At 35.9% G+C, this 18,385-nt stretch overlaps 1 protein-coding gene across 1 annotated transcript in view; it reads left to right on the top strand.

Moving 5' to 3' along the window:
• Positions 1 to 18,385, top strand: part of LOC129234583 (uncharacterized) — a 93,151-nt gene that overhangs the window by 47,074 nt on the left and 27,692 nt on the right. The window contains exon 6 of the mRNA XM_054868606.1: positions 13,115 to 13,279. Coding sequence (XP_054724581.1) covers positions 13,115 to 13,279 — 165 coding nt within the window. The remainder of the gene's footprint in view (positions 1 to 13,114; positions 13,280 to 18,385) is intronic.

Below are 18,385 nucleotides of genomic sequence, written 5' to 3'. Positions count from 1 at the left end.
CCTATAAATAACTCAGAGTTGGTGCTCAGAGATATCGAGGAGGGTAAATTGGAGAAAGATAGACCAGTAGTTGATATTGCTATTGATGGACATAAATGTAGAGCCCTTGTGGATACTGGTGCGGAAATTAGTGTTTTTCGTAGATCAATAATCCCCGATAAATATTTAGAATCGGTGGGAAAAATATTTCTTAGACCAGCAATCGGTCCGCAAGTAGAAGCACAACTGGCAGCAGTACCTGTGAGTTTGCGGAGAGGAGCTGGTGAATCAGTAAATCCTTACGTAACTGTGCATGTTGCCGTAGCAGAAAATTTAAATGAGATTGCGTTAATTACGCCTGAGGTTTATAGACTAGTGAATGAACAATGGGAAAAATATTGTTATAGAAGCAGAGCAAGTAGCCATTGTCCGTGAGCTGCGCGAGGTAACAGCGGGGGGAAAGCGAAGAAAGCGGCAGCAAGTCAGAAGGGGGGGAGGAAAGAAGAAACCGAAGGGTTTGGAGATAACGGAGAAGAAAGCCCGAGCGTTACACCTCTGGGAAACTTAGAATGGGAAAAAGGAGAAACAGCAGGGGTGTTAGATCCAAGCCAGTTTTCTCAATCGCAGAGTTTTCGAAAGGAGCAAGCGGAATGTCAGACTCTTATCAATGCTTTCAAAGATGCAGAACAGGCAAAGAATGAATATTTGGTAGAATCGGAACTTTTATATCACAAGGGGATGATAGCCGGACAAGAAATTAGACAATTAGTAGTTTCTTTCAATAAAAGGAGCGAGATTTTGAAATTGGCACATGAAACTTTAACAGGAGGCCATCTAGGGACAAAGAAAACCCGTGATGGGATACAACTGTCTTTTTGGTGGGAAGGATTAACGAAAGAAGTTGATGAGTTTTGTGAAAGTTGTTACAATTGTCAGTTACGGCGTAAAGTACAAGTATATGACCAGGCTCCAATTGAAGCAGTGGTACACCCTGGGTTACCGTTTCAAGTCCTAAACGCTGATATATTTGGACCAATAGAACCAAAATCCTCTAGGGGGCATTGATATGTATTGTATGTCATGGATCAACACAGTAGATGGCCAGAGGCGATACCCCTAAAATCCGTACATGCGAAGCCGACATGTGAGGCATTTATAGACATATTTATGAGAACCGGGATACCAAGATTGATTGCAATGGATAATGCATCGAATTTCAAGGCTAAGTTAACTCAGGAATTATCGAAGAAATTAGGAGTAACCTCAAAGTTTTCTTGCCCAGGTACCCCCAGTCCAATGGTTTGGTAGAGAGATTTGTGGCGACAATGAAAAATATGCTGCACCATGCAATCAAAAGTCATGGGAGGTCCTGGGACAAACAGTTGCCATTTTTGTTATGGGCGTATCGGGAGGTTCCCAATTCTACGACTGGAGTTCCTACGTTTATGTTAGTATATGGGCATCTTCCCATAGGACCACTGGCAATATTAAAAGCTAGTTGGGAGGGAGATATAATCGTGCCTGAAGGATTAGGCCGATCAGTCGGGGAGTATCTATTTACACTAAGGGAGAAATTAGAGAAAGCAAAAGAATTCGCTTGCGAACAAGCGGAAGTACAACAAAAGAAGTATACACACCATCATAATCTGAGGTCACGAGAGAGACAATTTCAGGTGGGGGATGAGGTGATTGTATTAATTCCTGACTCTACAAATAAAATCTGTTCAAAATGGCTAGGACCAGGGGAGATAGTAGAAAAGAAATCACAACATTCATACTCGGTAAAGTTACCAGGGGGGTCAGTGCGACATTTACACCAAAATAAGTTGCGAAAATATGTTCAACCAATAAATACGATAGGGGTAATTTATGAGGTAGATGAAGAGTTCGGGGAAGTGCAGCATCTACCAATAGAAGGGGAAGAAAAGGTTCAATATGATGAAATAAAAGACATCTTAAGGGATCAAAATCTGTCCGCTGAACGGGAGGAAGAAGTGAAAAAAATTATATGGGAATATAAGGAGGTTTTTGATGGGCAAATCAAAAGGGCAAACGTGGGAGCCCACTCCATTAAGTTGAAGCCGGGAGCGCAAAGAAAGCAGCCTTATATATATAAAGTACCGGAGTCTTTGAAAGCTAAAGTGGAAAAGCAAATAGCGGAATTATTAGAAAAAGATTTAATTGAACCGTCATCAGGGGAAATTGCATATCCAATTGTGTGTGTTGCGAAAAAGGATGGCACGTTTCATTTATGTTGTGATTATCGAGCGTTGAATGCTGATACACAGGTAGTACCATTTCCAATGTAAAATTCAGAAAATTTAAGGTTTAGAGCAGGGGCAGCAAAATTTTTAACTACATTTTATCTGTTAAAAGGATATTGGGAGATTCCACAACAAGAGGATTGTAGGAAGTTGACAAGTTTCGTGTCACCTAAGGGGCAATATCAATGGAAAGTGATGCCGTTCGGATTATCGGGATCAGCAGCTACGTTCCAAAAAGCCATGAACATAGCGTTGAGACCGCATAGTGAATATGCAGAAAGTTTTATTGATGACATTGTCATTTTTTGGAATGATTGGGGGAGTCATCTAGAGCGCATAAAGGCGGTACTTAAAACTTTAAAGGAGTTAAGGCTATCGGCGAATTTAAAGAAATGTACCTTCGCAAAATCGAAAGTAAAGTATTTAGGGCACATAGAAGGATCAGGAGAACATTGTCCTGACCCAGAAAAATTGATGGTAATAAGGAAAATTAAGATACCTAAGACTAAGAGAGCTCTTCGTTCGGTCTTAGGTCTGCTCAACTACTATAGAGAATATGTTCCTAAATACGCAGAGATTGCGAAACCCCTCACTGATTTGACAAGAAAAGGCATCCCAAATGAGATAACATTAGACAGGAATGCCGAAAAAGCGTTCGATACATTAAAAGAATTCCTTTGCAGTAAAGTCATACTGAGTACACCAGACATGTCTCAACCATTTGAAATCCATACAGATGCCTCATTGGTAGGGATTGGTGCGTGTCTGGTGCAAAGAGATAAAGAGGGAAAGGAAAGGTCAATCACCTTCATTAACCAAAAATTAACACCATCTCAGGCAAAATGGAGTACTATGGAAAGGGAGGCCTATGCAGTGATTTGGGCGCTGGGGAAGTTCGAAGAGTGGACATTCGGGAAAGAAATAACCCTCTACAGTTATCATAACCCGTTAAAATTCTTGATGGAGGGAATCCCGAAGAATGCAAGATTGCAGAGATGGGCATTAGCTTTAACCCGCTTTGATGTTCGAATAAAACACAAAGAAGGCAAGGGGATGCTGATGCATTATCTCGGTTGTATGAAGAGGAGGGAAAAACATAAGGAATTTCTGGACTTTATGTGTACGATTAATTATGTTTATATGTAAGATATTATGTACATGGAAAAAAAATGTGTGTTATGATTTGAATGGAAATTTGTATTTATTGCCAATACTCAGAAAGTTAAAGTTATTTGAATCATGGTTTGAAATTCTAAATGTGGAATTATTTAATTGTTTAATTTGGTTGATAAAATAAATATATATTTATGTGTCACCAGATGTTGATATGAGGTCGTATGTGGGTACACAAACCAAAATACACACCAAAAATTAATTTCTATTCTCAGAGCTTTTGTGTTGATATATGTAGATTTGCTGGGAATGGAAAGGCTACCGTGTTGTGTTTGAAAATACCTAGAAATGTGAACTTTATGGGTTTGCAATGCAATGCTTCATAGCATTTCAAACCGGAGGGAGGATGTCAGCCCGTGACTGACCAAGGCAGCACGTGCTATAATGAACTCCAGATGGGACAGGTGTTCCACACATGGTCAGGCCGGAAATGCCAAAGAACCGGCTATCCGTGGGAAAAAGATAAGACATTCTACACTGGAAGTGGAAAGAGACCGGTGGTCTGATAGCCGGGCTCTGAGCTGAGTGATGATTGGTAATTGTAAAAACGCTGTACATATTGTATTATAAATGATATGAATAACCAAGGCATTAATTAATAAAAGTTTAAATTTAAAAAAAATGAACTCCGGAGTGAAATAATTGCAAACGAACTGCACAATAATGCAATGCAGCAAAAGGAAAAAGTAACCAGGAGTTCACAGAGTGAATTTGGTAAGTCAACCGTTTTGAGTGAAGATGTCATTTGTGAACTAAAATCTAATATTCATTGGAAAACAATATCTCAATATCAGAAATTGAGTCCAACATTTATAGCAGAATTTAAAAAAAAGTTGATTGGAGTTTAATTTCTCAATATCAAAATTTGGATGAAGGGTTTTTGCAAGATTAATCTCATATATTAAACTGGAGTTTAATCTCAAGATATCAGCATTTAACAGAGGATTTTATGAAAGCTCATGCAAATAAGTTAAATTGGAAAGTTGTATCACAATATCAGACTTTGAGTGACAAGTTTATTTTAGAAACTTCAGAGTTGCTTGATTTATCGTTGGTTGCTGAACATCAAAAGTTAAAAGAGAAAACCATCATACAGTTGGAAAAAAATATTGAATTGAACAAAGTATTTTTGTTTCAAGAATTATCGGAAAATTTTGTGATTTGTTACATAGATCGTGTATCGATTCGCAACGTTATGCTGAATAAACATTTAATGGAATCTGCTATAAATTCTTTGTGTAAGAGGCTTGTTTTACAATATCTTGCAAATATATGCAGTAAAATATAATTATAATGCTTTCTCTCATTTGGAATAAGTTCTTCAGCGAATAAGGATTAAAATAAGTGTCAGTCTGTTTGCTCCAATTATGAAAAAAATATCCTGTTACCAACTACAACAACAACAGCAACAATGGATCAATGTCAATGGTTTGCGTCTTCAGACGAAAATGGATCTGATATTGCTCAATTTGAACATTTCTTGTATGAATCATTCCGACCTTGTTTTTATGATGCTATGAGATATAGATTAGAAAATCCAATCGCTTTTACTACTTATTTTATTACGTTAAACAATAACGAAGTTGAAAAACTTTTAACTAATTTAAAAACATGTGATTCTGCATATGGCTTTTCTCTATCTGTATCAACCTGATGAAAGTGTTTGTGATTTAGTTTATTATTGTTCCGTTTCATACAGAAATGTTTTAATATGTTCATCAGCAGCTCATTCACAATACTACGAGCACAAGAAGAATTGTAATCAAGCATTAAAAATTTGTTATTTTAAAACTCTGGAAACTGATTACTTAATGAATCGGCTGTCTAATGGCAAGACTACTTTTGGTTGTGTAATTGATTTTTTTTATGTAACCAAAAATAAAAAGAAAAATGTACCTGTTTTACTTTCTATGTTTTCTTGTGTTTCTGTGTATGTGTGTGTGTGTTTTTTTTTCTCCAAAAAGATGATTGTGCAATTATAAAATAATGTTATATTTGTCAGTCTCTTTGATTTTTCCAACACCAAAAACATGCTTGCAGTTCTCATTTGTTATTAATCATCAATTTAAAAAAGAGAGAACGCTGTTTGTAATGGTGGTCCTGCTAATAGTTGTTTTTCTCACTAACATCTCACCAAGATAGCCCTCCAAGCAGTGTTGCCAGATTGGGGGAAATTTCCCCATTTTGGGGAAATCTGGTGCTCTCTGGGGAAATTTTGGGGAAATGGGTTTTGAGGGGAATTCTTTGGGGAAAATTTTTTTTCTTGGGTAAAAGCTGGGGGAAAAAAACCTTGGGAAAAAAAGAATTCTTTTCGTATTTAAATTCGCGTCAAGAAGTAGTAGTTACATTGTTTGTATCAAACAACGTTGGTTAAGCTTTGCTAGACCGGGATCTGAAGGGGGTTGAGCATGCATGAAAAAGCTGACGCAGTATTATTTCTGATTATTGTTACATGAAACCACATGTCATCGCCCCCCTGGGTGATCGACAACCCCGGGTCAGGGGGAAAGCAGTGGGGGGAGCCGTATGCTGAAACACTCATAACTCGCGAACTATTTGAGATAAAACACTGAAAAAAGTGGCAATCGACGGAACATAACAAGGGCTTCATAAAAGATAAATATGATTATGGACCTATCTCTGTTGGCTTCTGAGTAAAATTCCATTTTTCGCAAACAAGCAAAATCTTTGAATAAAATGTGCAAAACAAACTTTTTTTGACCAAAATAAATTTCAAATCAAAATTGTTTGATTTTTTTTTTCAAATAAAGTCCTAAATATCATTATTCAGTTTGTTAAAACCATTTAAGTACTGTTAACACGTTGAAAAACAAAATGACAGTAGCAGCTCGAACACGATTTGTAGTATAGTTCAGGATCTGAAGGGGGGTTTTGAGCATGTGTGGAAGACCTGACGCAAAATTATTTCTGATTATTGTTACAGGCACTATAGTGATTATGAAAACACATGTCGCCCCCCCCCCCCTTGGTGGTCGACATCCCCGGGGGAGGGGAAAAGCAGTAGGGGGACACCGTTTACTTAAACACTCATAACTCGCGAACTATTTGAAATAAAACACTGAAAAAAGTGGCAATCGATACAACAAAACAAGGGTTTCATAAAAGCTAAATATGACATATGATCATATATTTGTTAGTTTCTGAGTAAAATTCTATTTTTCGCAAACAAGCAAAAATTTTGAATAAAATACAATTTTTTTTTTCAAATTATCAAAATTATTTAACTGTTTAAGAAACCAATAAAGTCTGAAATATCATTATCCAGTTTGTTTAAAATTAATTAAATATTATCAAAGTGTTGGAAAGGAAATAAAAGCAAGCGCAAAAAGCATTTGAGGTAATTCACAAAAAAAAAAAAAGTTTGCGGAATGTACCTTGAAGACTCGACATAAACCAAAGTAAATTTTGTGGCTCTGCTGTTTTGGCGGTTTCATTTCGTAATATTATCAAAGCAATGTCCCAGTTAAGTAATAACTTAATTATTTATTTGTTAACGCATCATAGCTGCTTAGTATGGATCACAATGGCACTTTTTTAAAAATTAAAACATGCAAGTTTGCAAGTACGAAGCAATTACGGAAAGGATAAATATAAATGATCAGGATAACCCTTTTGCAGATTTTACACCTGAGTTATGAAACATAGTGAGCGATGCTATTGCCACATAAGCAGCATCAAAATTTCAGTGGAACCTTAAAGAAAATGTGAATAGTCTCTTATCCAGAGAAGTCCTGCAATGGCCATGTCTTCAATAGCGACTGCAAAAACAGCAAAAGAAAACCAAAAAAACATTTAACCTGGGAAAAGTTAGCTCAAAAGTGATGTTAGTGCATCTAAAAATCATTCCCATACAATAAGCCCAATGCTGGGATTAGATTCATCAGAATGGTTCACTGAAGCAAAGCGCGAGGTCCGACTTCGTTAATGTAATTGAAAATGATACTTTTGCAGCAAAACTCTGGAAGAAGCACCCTATTTTAAGAACAAAGTTCAAGTTATCGATGGAATGACTCTGGTCCATAATGTCACAAACACTGCTTTCAAATCTAGCAAAGATTTTGCAGGTCCAAAAATAAAAAATAATAAAATTTTCTCTCCAATAGTCAAACTACACGAGTGAACATTAAACACGATCAGTACATCTCACTGTCGTTTTCATAACTTGAAAACCAGAAATTCAGGAAAGTCTCCTTCGCTTATTAAAAAAAATCACTAGGTACCAAACCTGTGGTTTCGTATCATAGCCATTCCTGAAAATAAAAAGGACCTTTAAAGTATATTTCGGAGTATGTAATATGTAACATATCCGTTCCTGCATCCAATCAGCTTCTGGTGTCTGGTAACTCTGAAAACGAAAATGAATATTATTTAAAATCTGAGAGTCAAGTAATAAATTTCTCTGAAATGCACGAGTCCAACCAGGACGAAGCACGCAACAGAATCAATCTTCCTGCATATGATTCAGTGCAAAATAATGGAAAAAGTAACTAATAGTTTATAGATCAGAAACCAATGGATTCTTATTGGCAATCTTTGTTAAAGGACAGGAGGTTGCCATTTCATATGCTGCTGTTGTGGAAAGGAAAAGAGCTTTAGGATGGCATCTATCTTCAGGAGCACTTACGGAGAAAACATCTAAAATTTTACAAGCTTTTGATGCATTTTCCGCCTGCGATTCAACAAGTAAAATAGGAATAAACTAGTACGCTTTCACTTCACTAAAAAAGTCGAAAACTGTTTTTGTACACTATAGTTATCATTAAAACACTATCTGAGTGCTTCAGAATTTCAACTGTTAGAAACTGTATTATAAAAAAAAAATGTCAAGAACATAGGTATTTCTTGCGAATGCAACCATTACAATAATTTCTCTTCATTTTCATCAGAAATAAATATAATATCAGCTCTCTACCATGCTCCTGCAATTCTTTCCAACATGTGCTAAGAAGTATTGCTCAATTGTACTATTGAATCAATTTCCCTATACCTCAGAAGTGCCTTTAGATGTAACCAAGTTTGGGTTTCACTTGAATGAAAATAAAAGCCAGTGTTACCAGAGAGTTTAATTCCACCCTGCGCATGCAAGAACTGTAAATAATCTTGTAAATGTTTTATTAATAATTCATCTTGCTGTAAATACTGTGATTTTAATTCTAAAGCAAAAACCCATAATCTACAAAATACTCGGAAGAGAACAATTCAATAGAACAATTACAAGTCAAGAAAAAAAGAGTATGATCCAGCTTTCAGAATTTCTGATATATTAATGCTTTATGTATGCATATTGATATTCTGCAATTATTTTTTTAATACGCATTATTTTACTAATTTTATTTAATTAGTTTTTTTAGTGTATAATTTTATATTTATATTCGTTTTCATAAAAGCTCCAAGATGCTTCTCATTTTTTATATTTATTTAGTACATATTATTTCTTGTATCATTGTTCTTTGTTGGGTAAATTATAAAAAACAATATCCACAAAATAATACCTGCAATATTCTTTTGCGCAAATTGAAAATATAAATTAATAGAAATAAATTAAAATTATATTTGAATTGAAACTACTCTGGGCCTGGTTCCCTAGTTCTTCTCAAATTTAAAGCAATATATAACAAAATTAAAGCCATAATTGAATACTTTACAATAAGAATAAGTTTGTAAGCTGAAGAATGAATAGTTCGTCATAAGGATAATAAGGCTATTTTTTTCTCCTTAGCATACTGCCATTTTATTCAATGCGCTAACTTGGGCAGTGCTTGCATTTTCTATTTCGCTTTTTAATGCTCACGTTGGTAATAATTAAGTAGTTTTAAATAAACTGAATGATAAAGTTTCAGTTTATTGATTCCCTAAACGGTTAAATAATTTAAAAAAAGAACTTATCTTTGAAAAAAAAGCTTTTCGTATTTTATTCAAAATTTTTGCATGGCTGCTAAAAAAGGAATTTTACTTATAAACCAACAAAAATAGGATTATAAACATATTTAGGTTTTTCAAACCCTTGTTCTGTTGCATCTTTTGCCTCATTTTTAGTGCTTTACCTCCTATGGTTCGCGAGTTATGAGTGTTTTAGTAAGCGGCGTCCCCCTACTGCTTTCCCCCCCCAGGGATGTCAACCGCCAAGGGGGAGGGGAGGACATGTGTTTTCATAATCACTATAGTGCCTGTAACAATAATCAGAAATAATTTTGCGTCAGGTCTTCCACACATGCTCAAAACCCCCCTTCAGATCCTGAACTATACTGCAAATCGTGTTCGAGCTTACTACTGTCATTTTGTTTTTCAACGCGTTAACAGTACTTAAATGGTTTTAACAAACTGAATAATGATATTTAGGACTTTATTTGAAAAAAAATCAAACAATTTTGATTTGGAATTTATTTTGGTCAAAAAAAGTTTGTTTTGCGCATTTTATTCAAAAATTTTGCTTGTTTGCGAAAAATAGAATTTTACTCAGAAACCGACAAAGATTGGTCCATAATCATATTTAGCTTTTATGAAGCCCTTGTTTTGTTGCGTCGATTGCCACGCTTTTCAGTGTTTTATCCCAAATAGTTTGCGAGTTATGAGTGTTTTAGCAAACGGCTCCCCCACTGCTTTCCCCCCTCCCCCGGGGTTGTCGACCACCCAGGGGGGCGTCGACATATGGTTTCATAATCACCATCGTGCCTGTAACAATAATCAGAAATAATATTGCGTCAGCCTTTCCATGCATGCTCAACCCCCTTCAGATCCTGGACTATGCTCAACTTTATGCAATTCCCATTTCACATTATGTGGAATATTATGGTACGAAATTCGCATTAATGTTCTGCTTGAGTAACTAGTTGATACGTGAAACAGGTAAAAATAAGTGATGAAGAACGTCCTTGGATAAAAATATACAAAAATCATAGTTTAAATGTACATACAGAAGCAGAGTAATAAATGCGAGTAGAAAAAAAATATTTGGCTATTTCTTATCTCACGGTCAGGCGCTTCTATTTATGACTAGTGGCACCCGCACGGCTTTGCCCGTAGTAGAAAATGAAAAGATCTTTTGGTTCCCCTGTGTATTTACAAATAATGCATGGTGAATTTCTCCCCAAATGACTTGCCCATGTTACGGTTCCACGTTATGATAACTTGGTAATTTACTCGTCCATCTTATGATAATTTTGCTCGGGAAAATGTTCTTAAAATTGGAATAGAAGAAGAATTAAATCGAATTTTCGAAAAATCGCTTAAAGGTGCGCACTCCCATTTTACAAACTAATTCTCTGCTAAATTTCATAAAAATCATCAGAACAGTCTAGGCACTAAGCACGTCACAGAGATCCTGACAGACAGAGAGATATCTAGACAGAGAGACTTTCAGCTTGATTATTAGTAAAGAAAGAGACAAAAAAAAAAAAAGCAAAAATGGGAAGAAAAAAAAAGTTGGGGAATTTTGTAAGAAAATTTGATTATTTTGGGGGAAAAATTTTTTTTCAATAGACAAAAATATAAGAGGAAGTCGATTCGTTTAATGAAAATATTAGTGGAAAAATAATTTTTGAATTTGGGGAATTTTGATAGAAAACATCGCTTTTTGACGAAAAGTTGGAAGGGAATTGAGGAAATCCGGATTTGACCATCTGGCAACACTGCCTCCAAGGAACTGGTTCACAAGCACTTGATGCTGTGAACATGCAGATGTTGAATAATCCACTAAAATGTTGAATGAGAGATATTTTTGCTTTTCCAACACCAAAAAGAAATTCAGTTAGCATCATATTCTCTGATGTTTTTTTCTTCCTTTTTTAGGAGGCGCCTGGGCTCCCTTTCGGGCCGGGCCCCAGGGATTTTGCCCCTACTGTCCCACCTCTCAGCTGTACTGCCCCCTAGACCCCTTAAAATTGATGATGTTCTATATCCTACTAAAAAAGGGCCACCATTTCCCCTCTTAAGTTCAATTTATTAAAAACAGTAGTTCATTTATGAAAACTACGCAAAAAAAGTAAGGCATCACCTTATTTATCATGGGGGGGGGGGGCTTTAAAAAGGGGCCCTTTTCGTCGCCAACAGAAAAGTTGTCCGGACAATAAAAATATCTAAAACATAAAATAGTTTAGGAGGAAAAGTCTGAATCCAGCCTTAATTTCAAATAATATTGTAATTGAACATAACCAGAAAATTTTTCGTGAATTGACCCACCCCAGAACCTTTAATGTCAAGTCATATTGTAAGAATGAAGACTTTCACAGCTGGTGTCAATAATTTTATAAGATTCCGGGCTGTTTTTTCCTTGGTCTGGGTGTTGTTACTTCATACGTTTCGGCCACATCTGCGGCAGCAACGTCCTAGTAACTGATGCAGATATCGAAGTGTTGTCACTATTTACGTGGGAGGAGCAAGCTCTCCCTTTGTTCTGGGCTAGGATTGGCTAATGAACGTTTGTCCTTGATTCTTCATGGTCATCCGTAGAGTTGATGGAACCCTAGGCCATTGCATTTATAGTAAGCCTACACATATTGATCGCTATCTGCACAAGGGCTCCAATCTTCACCCGCGACAGAAGAGCGATGTCCTGAAAACTTTATTTGTCAGCGCGAACAGAATCTGCAAATCAACTGCTATTGAGAAAGAACTTTCCCACCTCACAAATGTCTTCCAAGCCAACGACTTTTTGAAGCAAGAAATTAAAAAAGCTTTCCACCCCGAAGTGGAAAGATAACCACATGAAGAAGAACCGGTCAAATCTACAGCCTACCTCCCCTACGTTGAGGCCATCACAGACAGAATTGAGACTGCTGCACAAACACAACATCAAGACGGTTTTCAAGCCTACCAATCAAATCAGCGACTTACTATGATCAGTGAAAGATGCAAGAGATCCTTTGTCCACAGCAAAAGTTTACAAGATTCCCTGTTCCTGAGGATCGGCCTACATTGGAATAACAAAAAGAAGTGTTAATACAAGAATAAAAGAACATCAAAGAAATTGCCGTCTGAGCCACACTGAGAAATCAGCAGTTGCAGAACATTAAATTAAAATACTTCAATGAAACTAAAATACTTTCAATGACTTCTCATTATTTTGCTAGTGTAAACAAAGAAGTGATCAAAATTTTCAAATATCTCAACAATTTCAACATAAATGAAGAAGGAATTAAGATGAACAAACTCTGGCATGCTGCACTTAGACGGATTATCCCGAGAGCCAACCAGAAACATCGACGGACGTCCAGCAGCCAATCCTCTACCAGAATTAAGAGAGCTCAAGTTTCAGCTAACCAGAAAGAAGGACGACTGTTCATCAGCCAATCCTGGCCCAAAACGAAGGGAGAGCTTAGCTCTTCCCACATAAATAGTAACAACACTTCGAAACCTGCATCAGTTGCTAGGACGTCCCTTCCCTGAAAACTTCGGCCACGTAAACACTGAAGATGACCGCCGCAGATGCAGTCAAAAGGTTTGGGAAAACAACACTCAAACCACAGCACAACAGCCCGGAATCTCACAACATTATTGAAGTATTCCCACTTACATATTTTCATTAACTTTTTCTTTGTACCACATCAAATTAGAACAACTTTGTCTGCCCTAATTTAATTTAAAGTCTAAAAGGGCAAAGTTAGGCCAATCATTCTCAAAATAGTACATCAGTTAATATTCATTACGGTGTTTGATCTTATTTTACCTTCTTCTTACAGAAGTGCCATGGACAGTATGACTCTCAGAGATATTACAGAGGTTCAATATATGTGTATGAGTCTGATAATTCAATCTGGATCTATGAAGGAAATAAAAGAACCTCAGTTATTCCCAAAAGATCTGCTACAAGAATGTGAGCTGTTTCCAGAAGAAGAATTTCAAAAGTAAGTTTTTTTTAAAATTATTACTATTACTAGCTGCATCGGACATCATTGCACTGTCAAACTCAAAAACAGAGTGGATTGTATTCTGGTATTTTCAGACTAATATAATTTTCTAAAATTTAAGATGATTCAATATGAAAATGTCAATTAATTTTTTGATAATGTTTTTAAGGCAATGTTAGTGATATGCCGAATGTCTGAATGGAAGATGAATAGATGTGGATGTTGGCTACCATGCCAGTTCAGCAATCCCTGATCCTGTCCAGCCCATAAATTAGCCGATCAGGGGTTGGCGTTCGCTTCATGTTGATGCAGACCATATGTTTTGATGTTTAAGGAAGAACAGCGGGGAGTGGGAGATAGGGTAAAAGGTAAAAACAGCATCAAGGCTGATTGTTATTTGGGTTATACACCAGAATTCCAGTATTTTTTCATATGTTGGAACCAAAAATGTGGTATTAATTATGCCCACCTATGAAAATTTTTTTGACTCATGGTAAGAGGGGAAAATTTGACAGCTTCTGTTGATCAGAAAACCTGGAGCACCTTGGCTAGATGTTAGAACCTAAGGTTGAAGACTGACTTTGCTCTTTCAAGTGCAGACCTAAGCTGAGCATAATGGAACCACCTTCACGCCTTGGGAGACCCTGCCAGGAGTATACACTCCCGACGTTCCTCACCCGTTCCGCGGAGGAACACCCCCTCACCATGTTGAGATGGCCTGCTCGAACTTCGAGGGATGGTCCTCAAGATTTTCCATGGGCCACCTTAGATGTTTGGTTTTTGAGGATGGCGTAAAGAATTACCCTACTTGCTCCAAATGCAACGATGCCCCCTTTTCTCCCCATCACATCCTCCAATGCCTGGTTTTTTCCAGGGAAGAGGCTAGGGCCAATACACTGCTTTTCTTGGACTTCTTGCACATCTTTGGACTCATAGATCTGGTCTAGTTTCACAAGACCAAATGGGGATTAGTCCCACCACAACAAGAAAAATTTTTCCTTACTCCAAATCTTCAGCAATGTCCATAATTTTCATATTCATCTGTCAAAATACCCTTTCTGAAATAACATTATAGAAATAAATCTTTTTTCAGGTCAATTTTAGCTGTTTTAATACTTTTGATGCCTTTATTTTGAAAAATGTGATCTCTTTGCATACAAAATAAGAATCAAAATTTTCTGATTTGTGATCCTTACCGCACTTTTGCAGGAGGCCGCTAAATGAAATTTCTTATAGTAAGAATGATAATTAGTTTTAAAGTATGCATAAACTTAATGTGTCAAAGAGTAATATTTCTGAAAGTTTCATGAGAATTAGAGATGGTCAAGATTTTTTTTTTAATGATTTATAATGTCCCAAAATTCAACAACACAGTGCAGATGGAAGTTTTTTTTTTTTTTCTGAAAGCCCACGTAACTTACCTAGCCATACCCAACTTTGCCGCACTTGGACAAAAACAAAATTTGAAAAAAAAAAAAATTATGCTCCTCTACTGCATATGGTACCGTTGTCTATAGGCATGCACGGGTGGGGGGGGGGGGGGGCACCTGTTGGCCCGAGTCCAAGCCTAAAGGGTGCCCGAGATTTTTAAAAAGAAGGTCAAATATCTGTACGGACAGGGGTAAACAGTATAAACGGGGGCTCTTAAAAGTCATTTGTGACTGGCCCCAAAATTTCTGTGCACTCCTCTGCTGTTGAAGTTTGCTTTGGCATGAAGTATAGTGTCGACAAATATTGTAAAATTTTAAGCAACAGAGAAATATTTAGGTGTGAGGCAATTATTTTTTGGAGTTCATACTGTTACGAGTGCAACCACTTCAAGAAATTCTTTAGCGACGACACAGTTCTTGAGAAAAACACAGGAGATTTATTTATAGCTATGTACAAGAAATGTAGTTAAAAACTGTTAAATTAACCATAGCAATTAAGCAATATCAATTCACACAGTAAACTCAAGGGTAGCACACGTATTTACATCAAAATACGCAAAAACATAGCGCAAAGGCTACACAATAACAGCTATACACTTTCCAGTGCAACAGCTGAGGCAAAACTAAGCCCTGATCACGCCGCCATGGCTATTTATAAATCCATTCCGAAAATTCTACGTTCTACCAATTTCTCATTTTCTTTTCATTCATTCGCAAATCTTATCAATCAGAAATGGGGGAAGGTATACTTCATTCAAATGTAAGGGGGATGTTTATCTTAATCTATAAAAATCTTCTGTGTGGATGTTTGTCACCATAAGGCTTTCAAACGGCTGGACCGATTTTGATCAAATTTTTTGTGTGAACTTAAGTTGTGGCAAGCATGGTTTTGAAGCGCGATGGATCGAATCAGAAACATTTTCGTTAATTAAATAACTAATTTAAACATTGGATTGTCATATCTCCCAAATGATTAATATTTATTTTAACCTATTGTTGAGCGAGAACTGAAATAAATATTTAACCCGTTGCCAAAGTACAATAAGAAAGTCAGCTCTGCTTTTTGTAATGAAATTTCCTACTGTGATAATATGTTAATTGAGACTAGATAAAACGTATAGAGATAGAGTGAAGCCTTCATTTCTTGAAAGCAACGATTTTAGGTCCTGTGATATATTTTAAACTAAAGTACTGGAAGAAATCGGGTAAACGTGTCTTCTTTCGCCGTAGTTGAATCATGTGGTCGGGGGGGGGGGAGATCGGTGCTTTAAGTTTTCCTAACCAAATGATCAGTAAGTAATGAACCTAGCAACATTTATTTCTCGGAAATTTCGGCACTAATGGTGAGGATTATCAAACTAATCAGTACATAATAAAGGGAAAAGATACTGGAATTTAAAAACGAAACAAATTTTATTTTAGTTCAACAGGGTAGCTCTGTTCACAAAAGATCAGTGCAGTAAAAATTTTTTATCTTTGGTGTAAAGAACAAATTAAGCAATACATGAAGTTTAAGAAGTTTTCGTTCAAAAGATCGGACCGCTAATTGGTCGGATTTGGCTTCGCTCACTGATCGGCTGGATTACAGTAACGTGGCTGCTTGGCGACTTTGGCTATGAACAATCGAGTTGCGTGATCATTTGTTTACATTTTAAAGCAACTGTTAATGTAATTTATTGTATACTTGGCGAAATATTTCAAACTGCAAAGAATTGTTCTTCATGTTTAAAGAGTTTTTAGTCATTTTAGTTGAAGAATGTGTTTATTTTACATCGGGAAGGGGGGGGGGGGGAGGGATGAGTGATTTTCGCTTATTCAGAGAACTGTTTTTACCTTTTATCATTTTTCTAAACGATTGTTTTATTATTTTTCATATGGGGGATTTTGCAGCGGGATTTCCTGTTTGTTCTAGATGGCTAGTTAGATTTTTACACTTAATATTTGAGGACGCTTTTTATCCTTTGAGTATGGCTGAAGTAACAAACCATCAAGTACGGGAGAAAAAATAGTTAATGAAACAAATGTTCAGTGGGCATTAGATAAATCAAGTTGTAATAAATATATGCATTCTGACACCATAGCAGCTTAAAACATTTATTTTTACTTATTTTTTCAACAGAACGGTGCAAACACTTTATAGTTTATTGAATTTTTTTATCTTTTCAATTTACAAAGTTTGAATAGAACGTCTGTCGGCTCCTCTAGTTCATTATAAGAAACTATTTACAGGTTACATTACTAAGATAATTTTAGATGAAAAATAATGGAATAAATGCGAAATTTAGCCAGATTACAACAAATTAATGATAAAAATAATTGTTATTTACAAAATTTTTAACTATCATCCTCCCCCCCCCCCCATTTTAAAAGATTTAGTTGCCTAGACACTTTTTAGTTGCTCGGGTTTTTGTCGGACCCTGACAATGGTTAAACAATTCAGACAAGAAATACATATTACGTTATTAATTGAACTTTTAATTCATTAAGTATTATTATGTAAAAATCATTCATAATTTTTTTTTAAAGTTCTAGGATGGTTTTCATCTCTTCATTTATGAAATAGCAAATATTAATATGATGTAGTGAAATATTAAATTTAAAACTCTTATCATTTCATGTGTATTACTATTCATTTTTGTATTAATTGTTTTTAATTACAGAAGTAGCTCAACTCATCATATTTCACTTTAATTTTTATTTTATTTTTAGAAATTTGTGCAAAGCATAGATCAGAAGATTGCAATTTTATATTCACAAAGCAGTAAATTGGACATTTTTGTGGAAAATGTATGTTTTTTCTTTAAAAATTGCATCCTCTGAGTCATGGAAAGTCATGGATTTCAAAACCCTAAATGTAGCAGATACCCTATGTGTATCAAAAAAAAAAAAAAACTCCCAGGGACACTGTGATGGAGACTTAGGGGGTCAAACCTCTCCCCAACATTGGTTTTTAACACATATCGTTAATCCTGATGTGACACTTTATATTCATATAAGGACTTGGTGACTAAACCTTCACCCCACAGAAGGTGAATTCTGTCTGCATTAGTGCCTGGGGAGAGGTTGAAAAACCTCAAAATATTTTCAGAACTAAGAGAGTTACATTCGTAGAAGTAATAATTGTTGTGAAAATTGTGTTATGAAGTATCTAAAGTAGAGTTTTTTTATGGATTTTCTTATCAGAACAACTTTATATAAACACACTCCTGTGTATACTTTTGGTGCCATAACCTCTATATATTAGGCTTGAGCGATGCATTGGTGCATTACAAAAAATTGGTGTTCATCCCACATCATTAAACCAGTTTAGAATTTTTCCCTAACCGACAGACCAGTCCACGATCATTGCCATTTTAATCCAATGTTTTCACGCCAATGTTAAATTAGCCAATCTGGGTTCGCAATGATGATATGTAAGTTAATTATAGGAAACTTTTCAAGCAAAAGCTCGTGGAAGTATGATAAGCAAACAAATACCTCCCAAAACATGCAGGAAATGAACTATTTTTTATTAGCTCGTAACTGAAAACATGTTGTGAGCAAAGTTTTATGTAACTGCTCATTAAGGAACAATAAAAGCTAAATTTAAAGCTCAAAATAACAAAATAAATTATTAGATTTGTAATTTAGATGTTACAAGGAGCCCCTTTTTAAATTCAAGAAGATAGAAGCT

This window comes from Uloborus diversus, chromosome 1 (genome assembly GCF_026930045.1).
Source record: "Uloborus diversus isolate 005 chromosome 1, Udiv.v.3.1, whole genome shotgun sequence".
NCBI classification, from domain to species: Eukaryota; Metazoa; Arthropoda; class Arachnida; order Araneae; family Uloboridae; genus Uloborus; species Uloborus diversus.
Note: the sequence above shows the minus strand (reverse complement) of the source record. Positions and strands in the feature narration are given on the sequence as shown.